At 46.3% G+C, this 10912-nt stretch overlaps 1 protein-coding gene across 3 annotated transcripts in view; it reads right to left on the reverse strand.

Moving 5' to 3' along the window:
* Positions 1-6459, reverse strand: part of cdk2 (cyclin dependent kinase 2) — a 28009-nt gene extending 21550 nt beyond the window's left edge. The window contains exons 1-2 of one of the 3 annotated variants that reach the window (XM_085972830.1): positions 5684-6453; positions 2037-2114 (exon numbers count right to left, since the gene is read on the reverse strand). In XM_085972830.1, the coding sequence (XP_085828956.1) occupies positions 2037-2114; positions 5684-6012 (407 nt within the window). In that variant the 5' untranslated portion in view covers positions 6013-6453. Of the gene's footprint in view, positions 1-2036; positions 2115-5683 lie in introns of all 3 variants that reach the window. The other 2 variants (XM_085972828.1, XM_085972831.1) reach the window with 2 other exon arrangements.
* Between the last annotated feature and the right edge of the window lie 4453 nt (positions 6460-10912).

Consider the following 10912-nt stretch of genomic DNA (forward strand, 5'->3'; position numbering starts at 1 on the left):
TTCTCTCCTCCTAATTGAGGACTAGAAGTGCCATTCTCTAAACTTGAGGATTTTTAAAATCTAAAAATTGTTGCTGCTGCACTTTTCTTACGACTTAAATATCCTCTTTTCCACAATGCTTCACTATCCCCTGAATAGGATAAGAACATAAGAAATAGGAGCAGGAGTTGGTCATTTGGCCCCTCGAGCCTGCTTCGCCATTCAATAAGATCATGGCTGATCTTCTACCTTATCTCCACTTTCCTGAACTATCCCCATATCCCTTGATTCCCTTAAATATTCAAAAATCTATCGATCTCTGTCTTGAATATACTCAACGACTGAGCCTCCACAGCCCTCTGGGGTAGAGAATTCCAAAGATTCACCCCCCTCAGAGTGAAGAAATTCCTCCTCATCTCAGTCCTAAATGGCCAACCCCGTATTATGAGACTGTGACCCCTGGTTCTAGGCTATGTAGATCTTCAGTTATATCTAGATATGTAGACAATTTGGTAACGTGCCACAGAATCTACATTCTCCCACCATAGAATTTGGTAGGACTGGTCACATAAACTGGCTTTAAGCTAGCACAGAATTCCAGGGACCTGCCGCTAGCTCAATCTTACTGTGTGTAAGCATTTATCTCATTGCCGTTAGTACGATCTTACTGTGCGCAAATATCACACAGGATTACATCGGATATACGGCACAGAAACAGGCCATTCGGCCCAACCAGTCCATGCCAGCGTTTATGCTCCACTCGAGCCTCCTCCAGTCTTTCCTCATCTCACTCCATCAGCATAACCCTCTATTCCCTTTTCCCTCATATGCTTGTCCAGCCTCCCCTTAAATGCATCTATACTATTCGCCTCAACCACTCCCTGTGGTAGCGAGTTCCACATTCTCACCACTCTCTGGGTAAAGAAGTTTCTTCTGCACTCCCTTTTGGATGTCTTGGTGACCATCTTATATTGATGGCCTCTAGTTATGCTCTTCTCCACAAGTAGAAACATTCTCTCTGTATCCACTCTGTCAAAACCTCTCAATTTTAAAGACCTCTATTAGGTCACCCCTCAGCCTTCTTTTTTCAAGAGAAAAGAGACCCAGCCTGTTCATCCTTTTCTGATATGTACACCCTCGCATTTCTGGTATCATTCTTGTAAATCTTCTCTGCACCCTCTCCAGTGTCTCTATATCCTTTTTATAATATGGCGACCAGAACTGTACGCAGTACTCGAAGTGTGGTCTAACCAAGGTTCGATAAAGGTTTAGCATTAGTTTCATTATGGGGTACTTTATCGAAGGCCTTTTGAAAATCTAGATAAATTACATCTACTGCATCCATCTCATTGCCGCTAGTACGATCTTACTTTGCGCAAACATTCACCTCATTTACCACTAGTTCGATCTTACTTTGCGCAAATATCCATCTCATTGCCGCTAGTACGATCTTACTTTGCGCAAATATCCACCTCATTGCCGCTAGTCCGATCTTACTTTGCGCAAATATCCACCTCATTGCCGCTAGTCCGATCTTACTTTGCGCAAATATCCATCTCATTGCCGCTAGTACGATCTTACTTTGCGCAAATATCCACCTCATTGCCGCTAGTCCGATCTTACTTTGCGCAAATATCCACCTCATTGCCGCTAGTCCGATCTTACTTTGCGCAAATATCCACCTCATTGCCGCTAGTCCGATCTTACTTTGCGCAAATATCCACCTCATTGCCACTAGTCCGATCTTACTTTGCGCAAATATCCACCTCATTGCCGCTAGTCCGATCTTACTTTGCGCAAATATCCACCTCATTGCCACTCGTCCGATCTTACTTTGCGCAAACATTCACTTCATTGCCGCTAGTACGATCTTACCTTTCACAAAATGACAGCCACATTTGCCCACATAGCAATCACTGCATTTCAAAGTAGTTCATTGAGTGTGAAGAGCTTTTAGATGTTTGAGAGAAGTCATAAGGTGCTATAAGAATATAAGGGCTTTCTTTTTAGGAAATGTTTCCTTTAACTCAAGATATACCACAAAATAGAGTCCTTACTTGACTATGTTGGGATGGCTGAGTTCCTTGAGAAGGGAGATTTCTCGTATTGCTGTACTTGGCACCCCCTCAGTTTCCCTGAAAGATATCATGCATAAGTGATCATTAGTAAGATGAAGATGATTAACTGCATAGCACAACTATGGAGAGAAGAAAACAGCATTCATTTTCTTCATACGTCAAATAAATGGACCCCATCAGTCGTTAACAAGAGAACATTACACACCCTCCTGCAAAAGTCTGAAGCCTCAATACCCTCATCCTATTGCCTGAAAGTAATGGAGTTACAACACTTGGGGTTACCTACTCATTCACTCCTTTAAAGTTGCTCACAGCGAAACTTTAGCAAAGGCAGCGTTCGGGGCTTCGTGTCCCCCGCACACTCATGCATCTTGCGTTTGCTCAGTGTTTGCCAATCAAAGATATACTACACCCGACGGGCCAATTAGGAGTGAGGAAATCACAGTAAATTGCACATTAAATTCACTTGTACATGGGGCACGTGTCATCATCATCATCATCATCATCATCATCATCATCAGAGTCGTCAAAATATCATCACAGAACTGGAAGAGTCTGTGTCACGTTTCTATTCAGCCACCTATGCATGAAGACATTGCACATCGGACCTGGTATGCATTAAACTCTCTGATCAAACAGACACTTTTTTTTTTTTAAAAAGAGGATATTATAGCGAAGAACAGCAGACACTCCAGTTAATACATGAGTGACGAAACCATAGTAATGAGTGGAAGAACCCAGATATTGCACTGTAATAATAGAGGGCAGTGCGAGTAATGTTAAACATGATGGGGACTCCACTTACCGAGGCTGCGTGTTGCACCTCCATCAATGTCCTAGCCGAGACCAGGGCCAACTCAGCAGAGACCAGGAACTGAGCCTGGGACGTGGCTACTCACCATGGCTCAGTACGTGTGTCCAAACAGTTCACCATCATGGTTCAGAACTCCTAGGCATGCAATAGAAGGGCTTCCTTCCATGTGCAAGATCCAGGACAATGTGATGCAGTGGCTGTGTGACTAAAAGGAGAAACAGCTAGAGGGAGTGAGGGCTCCAGTGCCAAGGACTCGGGGGGGGGGGGGGGGGGGGGGCGGGGGTCAGTCTTGCAGTGGGCATACCTCTTCGCCAGAGCCCCTGGGTTAAGCAGTTGGCACTGGATTTGGACATCTAGAACACCAAGGTGGCATGGATCAATGGGTGACAAATTTAGCTCACAGTTCCCCCATATAAACAATAGCCCACAAACACATTTGATTGATCACCTAACAAAGTATACCAAACCCTTGCAACAACTTGCATTTATAGAGCGCTTTTAATGTTGTAAAACATCCCAAGGCACAGACAAAAATCTGACATCGAACCACACAGGGAGATATTCGGGCAGGTGGCCAAAACCTTGATTGAAGAGGTAGATTTTAAGGAGCATTAAATGAGAGAGAGGTGGAGAGGTTTAGGTAGGGAATTCCAGAGCTTCTATAACAAGTTAATCTAATTTTGGTGGTGTTAGTTGCGGGAAGAATGTTGGACAAGACACCAGGAGAACTCGTTGCTCTTCTTCATATACTATTATAGGATCTTTTAAGTCAACTTGGGCAGACAGACTGGGATTTGTTTTAATGTCTCATCTGCAAGACAGTGTCGAGTCAGTATATCGCGTAATGGACTTCTGGGTAGGGTAGTGGAGACAAAAGTCCTGGAGCCAGTTAAGAAACAGCTGGCTACTGTGACCCGAAGGAGGAGGTTTTTTTCCTGAATGGATGATCTTGGGAGTAAAATAGCATTCCTTGTCCATATCTACCTTGCAGTCCTGTGATCTCAACCAAGTGACCAGATTTCATATGTGAGCCTAGAGAGCAAGTGTCAGACCATTCAGCTTGGGGGAGGGTGGGGGGAAATATGACAGCTGTCCTCACCCCACATACCACCAGGATCCCGTTGGCTACACTGTTCAACCTCCGTCGCCTCCAGTCCAGATCCAAGGTCGTCCCACCCTCTGTCGTCGAATTACAGTATGCAGACGACGCTTGCGTCTGCGCTCACTTGGAGGTCGAACTCCAAACCATCGTCAACACCTTCACCGAAGCGTACGAGAGCATGGACCTTACACTAAACATCCGTAAGACAAAGGTCCTCTACCAACCTGCCCCCGCCACACAGTACTGCCCCCCGATTATCAAAATCCATGACAAAGCCTTGGACAATGTGGACCACTTTCCATACCTCGGAAGCCCTTAGTCAACAAGGGCAGACGTCGATGACAAAGTCCAACACCACCTTCAGTGTGCCAGTGCAGCCTTTGGTCGCCTGAGGAAAAGTGTTTGAAGACCAGGACTTCAAACCCGGCACTAAGCTCACGGTCTACAGAGTAGTAGTAATACCCGCCCTGCTGTATGCCTCAGAGACATGGACCATGTACAGCAGGCACCTCAAAGCACTGGAGAGGTACCACCAACGCTGCCTCCGCAAGATCCTGCAAATCCATTGGCAGGATAGGCGCACCAACGTCAGTGTTCTCACTCAGGCCAACATCCCCAGCATCAAAGCTTTGACCACGCTCGATCAGCTCCGATGGATGGGCCACATCGTCCGCATGCCCGATATGAGACTCCCAAAACAAGCGCTCTATTCGGAGCTCCGACGCGGCAAGAGAGCCCCAGGTGGGCAGAGGAAACGCTTCAAGGAGACCCTCAAAGCCTCCTTGAAAAAGTGCAACATCCCCACCAACACCTGGGAATCCCTGGCCCAGGACTGCACAAAGTGGAGGAGAAGCATCCGGGAAGGCGCCGAACACCTCGAGTCTCTTTGCCGGGAGCAAGCGGAAGCCAAGCGCAAGTGAACCCAAGCACCCCACCCACCCGCCCCTTCTACCACTGTCTGCCGCACCTGTGACAGAGACTGTAAGTCCCGCATCAGTCACCTACGAACTCATTTTTAATGTGGAAGCAAGTCATTCTGGGTTCCGAGGGACTGCCTAAGAAGGAAGGAGAAGGAACCCTGGCTAGCATTTCTCCTTGCTTCCCCAAAGTCCCTCAGGTCAATCTTAGTACCATCGTAGCCGAGATGAGCTAACTCCGCCCAGAGAATCAAAAACCCAAGATTTTCCTAGTCCAGACCACAACAGGCAGTGCACTTCTGCAGCGAGCCATCACAGCAGTCACAAAAATAAATCGAAGGCATTCATCAAATCAGAGTGCAGGGAACATTCATGGAGGACTCAATGTCATGACATCATGCGGAAACTGGATTGGATGACTGCCTCGTCCCTCATTTGGAAGTAACCATTATTCTCTGTGTCTCCTGTGCCCTTTTTATTTCCCTGTTGTTTGGTATGTGGACAGGACTGGTAACATATCACATTACGTGGCCTGTCGCTACAGTTAACGTGGTTTACATTCCTGAAAGTTACAGAATTAGGGCAGAAAACGCGTGCAGACTCCAATATTTGAAAAAAAAAACTCCTAACTCCCCCACCCCCAAACAGAAGAGAAGTTTTACACAAAACGATGGCTCAACCAGGGCGAACAAAAACACAAAAGCGGTTGCATCTTTCGTGTCTGCGCGGAGACCCGTATATCCCCGGCCTGAACGATCGCTCGACCGGCTTTCGCAGGCAGCTCATCACTCACGTGTCCAGTCGGATTTTCTTCAGGGCCACCACTTCCCCCGTGTCTTTGTTTTTGGCTTTGTAAACCACACCGTACGTCCCTTCCCCGATCTTCTCGACTTTCTGGAAACTGTCCATCCTCTCTGTCCCACCGCCACCCCCGCCGCCGCCTTGCGCTCCAGTTAATGGCTGGCGAGCTGATCGGCGGCTCAATCCTGCTGATCTGGCGCAGCGCTGGTTACTTTCAGCCGGGATTGAAATTGACAAATATTGTAACAATGTAACAGTTAGAACCGCGCCATTACACTGCCTTTCCCGCGCTCTTTCAGTTCCACCCACATCCCACACCATTGGTCCAGGAAGTTTTGGATGGAAGCGTCATCAAACGAATTGTTCTATTAAAGGAGCCTTACCTGCTTTTCAGCGATTGGAGTCACATTTGACTTTTTTTTATACATATATAAATTACTGAGGTTCACTTTTTGTTTGGTCAGGCTGTCCGCTATATATTAGTGATGCCCGCTTTCTTACCCCAAAGCCACCATTTTCAGCCTATAGTTGGTAACATGCACTAAACTAGGACTCCAATTGCATATCAGAGGGCTCCAAAAGGTGGTTGTTTTTATGGTTACATTGTTCCCCTCCCTTTTTAATTTCCATCTCTTCTTAGGTGGCCATTCCAAACAGTATGCTCAATTTTCACACCATCCTGACTTGGAAATATATCACCCATTCCTTCATCCTCGCTGGGTCAAAATCCCATAACTCCCTCCCTCACAGCACTGTGGGAGTACCTTCACCACACGGACTGCAGCGGTTCAAGGCGGCGGCTCACCACCAGCTTCTATGGGGCAATTAGGGATGGGCAATAAATGCTGGCCTTGCCAGCGACGCCCACATCCCAGGAACTAAAATTAAAAAGAATTCTGGTACAGTGGGTGTGCAGGTGATTCTCTACCAAAAATACTTTGCAGTAGGGCAGGGATGTCCAATTATTTTTGGAACTGCGGGCTGGATACACACATACAAAACCAGTTAGTGATTTTTTTTAAAATATTCGTTCCTTGGATGTGGGCGTCGCTGGCAAGGCCAGCATTTATTGCCCATCCCTAATTGCCCTTGAGAAGGGCAATTAGGGATGGGCAATAATACACTAATGTAAGCCCCATACATAAAAAAAGTGAGTCCCCTCATAACCGACTTCCTTTCCCCCTAAATGTGGTGTTCCTTCCATATTGGGTGCTTGAGAGGTATTTTCTTCTGTTTTAAACTCCTGGGCGGGTGTGTAAATTCACTTTAGAGGAGAATAATAGCACAATGATAAGTGCAAAGAAAAAGAAAAATTGAAACCTGGACTTCTCAGTTGCTGTGGCTCAGTGGGCAGCACCCTCGCCTCTGAGTCAGAAGGTTGTGGGTTCAAGTCCCACTCCAGAGACTTAAGCATAAAAATCTAGGCTGACACTCCCAGTGCAGTGCTGAGGGAGTGCTGCACTGTCGGAGGTGCCGTCTTTAGGATGAGATGTTAAACCGAGGCCCCGTCTGCTCTCTCAGGTGGACATAAATGATCCCCATGGCACTATTTCGAAGAGGAGCAGGGTAGTTCTCCCTGGTGTCCTGGCCAATAGTTATCCCTCAACCAACATCCCTAAAAAACAGATGATCTGGTCATTATCACATTGCTATTTGTGGGAGCTTGCTGTGCGTAAATGGGATGCCGCCCTTCCTACATTACAACATTGACTGCACTTCAAAAGTACTTCATTGGCTGTAAAGCGCTTTGGGATGTCGGGCGGTCATGAAAGGCGCTATAGAAATGCAAGTCTTTCTTTCTTTGAATTGCCATACATGCTTTTTACACAGACATCAGCTTTTTCGGCCCTTTTGTGCTGGTAACTGGAAAATAGCTGGTTTGGGGCTCTCTGAAATCGCCCATAATCCACTATGGCTCACATGCACAGAAGAGTTGAGCCATGAGTTTGAAATCAGCTGTATTCCAACAGCGCAAACGGGAGGGCGGGAGTGGAAATGGTTGACATGCACGCTTCTGCAATTTTAATTTTTTTAATCTTGTGAACACTCTGTGAATTAGGTTTTCAGTTTCTGCATTTTGAGGGGAGAATCTCGCTTCTTGGCAGGATTATGAACTACCCTGGTTAGCTATTTCCAATCCAAAAAATAAAATCCAAGCTAACACTATTGGTATGCTATAGACCACCAGGTCAGCACAAGAAGAAAGACAGTTCATTTTATGACGAGATAGGAAGGGTATGCGAGAAAAGGGAATTTATTTTAATGAGCGACTTCAATCAACCCAAGTGGTCTAGAGTCAAAGTGGGTAAATGTAATGCATGATTGTTTCGTGGCCCTGTGCAATATGGAAGCCACAAGATGTGCAGTCCAATTAATGCTCTACAGGTCCAATCAATGAAGAGCGGCAATCAACATAGCTAATAGAATGTGAACTATGCAGCCAAAACAGTAACTACTGGCCAAAGGATGTTGTGATCACACTGTGTATTGTTCTGGTCAGACTCTATCTTGAGTACTGTGTTCAGTCCTGGTCATGAGACACAAGGGAGACATTCAAACATTGAAGGCAGTGCAGAAAAAAGCCATGAGGCGGCTCCTTAATGTTAGAGATCTGAATATTGAGGAAAGATTGGAGAAACCTGGGCTTTTCAGCCTGGAAAAGAGGCATCTGACAGGTGATCTTATAGAAGTATATAAGTTACTAAATTGCATGGAACTGGTAAATCTGGAAAATTACTTTAAATTACATTGTGAGAGTAGGACAAGGTGACACAGGTTCAAATTAATAATAGGCAAATTTTAGACTGATAGAATTAAGTCCTTCTTCACACAATGTGATCAATCTATGGAATGGACTCTCAGATAGAGTAGTGGCGGCAAAAATCCTGGCATCATTTAAGGACCAATTGAATACTGCAATGGGAGAACTTGAGGGTCATTCTGGCTGGATGGATGGGCCAAATGGCCTTCTACATCCATAATGATCTTGTGATTTTGTAAGGGAAAACAAGTCACTCCACCTGAAACATGCCGCAATGTGAGAACGTCACCAGACTTTGTGGTCGGGAGGGAGTAACAAGGCAAGAATTGAGATTTGTTACCATGGATCAGATTTTTACTGCACAGTGTGGGACACAGAAGCCTAATGGTTATGAAGTGTCAGCTGTGGCTCAGTGGGCCGTACTTTCGCCTCTGAGTCAGAAGATTGTAGGTTTAAGCCAGAGACTTGAGCACAAAAATCTAGGCTGACACTCCAGTGCAGTGCTGAGGGAGTGCTGCACTGTCGGAGGTGCTGTCTTTCAGATAAGGCATTAAACCGAGGCCCCGTCTGCTCTCTCAGGTGGACGTAAAAGATCCCATGGTACTATTTCGAAGAAGAGCAGGGGAGCTCTCCCCGGTGTCCTGGCCAATATTTATCCCTCAACCAACATCACTAAAACAGATTATCTGGTCATTATCACATTGCTGTTTGTGGGAGCTTGCTGTGTGCAAATTGGCTGCCGTGTTTCCTACATTACAACAGTGACTACACTTCAAAAAAAGCACTTAATTGGCTGTAAAGTGCTTTGGGGGTGTCCGGTGGTCATGAAAGGCGCTATAGAAATGCAAGTCTTTCTGTCTTTTACTGGACTAACAGCTAATAATCCCACCATGCCAAGTTGTGAAATTGAATTTAATACATTTAGTAATTTGTGTCCTGGCACCAGAAAATGTCCATGAAAACTGGCAGATTGCCATAAAGACCCAATTTATCACTAACATCCTTCAGAGAAGGGAACCGGTCACCCCTACCTGGTCTGACCTACCAGTGACTCTAGTCCCACACTAGGGCCAGAATTTTGCCGGCGCTCAGAGGGTGGGTTTGGAGGCGGGTCCGCTGTCAAAATCACAAAGATTGACAGCGGGTTGGTACACCACTGTAAACCTGCCTCCTTGTCAGTTTCCCAAGTGTCGGGTCTGTCATTCCTGAACAGACCCGACACCAAGCGGCGGGTCAGACAATTTAGATACTTAAAAGCTTGTTAAAAGGTAGTCTAGCAGGATTTTGCCATGTACTTACCATTTTACCAGGTTTTTAACGAGTTTCCTGGAGAGCGGGGATCATGTCAGGTAAGTAGGTCGGGTGTTGTGTCAGCATAGGATGATTTACTAACCTGACAGCTGCAAATGGTCTCTGAAAGCTCCTATTTCATAGGTCTTCACTTTCCAAGGTTAGAAGCTGTTGCTTACTGCATTTATAAGACAGATTGCCCTTTATGCAACTAGCAAGTGTTTGGAACAAACTCTCTATCCAGTGTCACCTCATTGGAACAACCTCTCTCACCACTGACAGATCCTTTTTGTCATCTCAACCTCACCTGCCATCTATTCCATCAGCATCGGTGCCCTTGAAAAAAATCTCACCTTGGTCCTCAGAATCCCACCACGATCAGCCCCAACACCAGCATTACCGGGCACACCAGCAGAAACAACAACAACACCAACCTTCTCCGCAATCGCCTAATGCTGCACAGGACACAGGGCATCATCACCCGTGCACATTGCTGCCTGGAATGCCAGCGATGGCCTCACCATGGCCAGATTTACTTCACTTGACACTATACACCCTGGCTGCCACATGATGCGCCAGGTTGGCACCACCCCACACCAGCACCATAAAGCAGCCCTACAATGTCCAAGCCATTCCTTTCACACTCATCACCATTGGGGGGGGAGGACCTTATGTCTCACCATTCACTGGAACTCACTAAGCCACTTCCAAAGGTGCACACAAATCTGTCCAAGAAGGCAAAGTGGTGAAAATAAAGATTTCAATGCTTGACAACACATTAACAGAAACTTTACACGAACATTAGCTAAAGCACCCAAGTGCCTACCCTTGTGTGTTGTTAGTTTGAATGATTGGACAAGGATGAGGGTGAGTGTGAGAGCTGGCTAGTGAGAGGGGAAGTGATAATGTAAATAGAGAGGAATGAGTGGAGGTGCAAGGTAAGCTGGTGTGAGTAAGGATGTGCAGGAGTAGGGTAGGGAAGGCAGGGTGATGGGGATGTGATGAGTGGCACAGCAGGATGAGGTTGGCTTGGCAGTAATGCTTCATGATCAACTGAGATCATTGAAAGGTTTGCGCCACTGCTCCCAGGTCCTTCTGACAACATTCCTGCTTGTGTCCTCCTGTGCAATGTGCAACCAGGTTGTGTCGATCTCCTCGGGAGGTCTCTTC

The sequence above is a fragment of the Somniosus microcephalus genome, chromosome 33 (assembly GCF_052327205.1).
Source record: "Somniosus microcephalus isolate GS21.2 chromosome 33, FLI_Smic_1.0, whole genome shotgun sequence".
In the NCBI taxonomy this organism is placed as follows: Eukaryota; Metazoa; Chordata; class Chondrichthyes; order Squaliformes; family Somniosidae; genus Somniosus; species Somniosus microcephalus.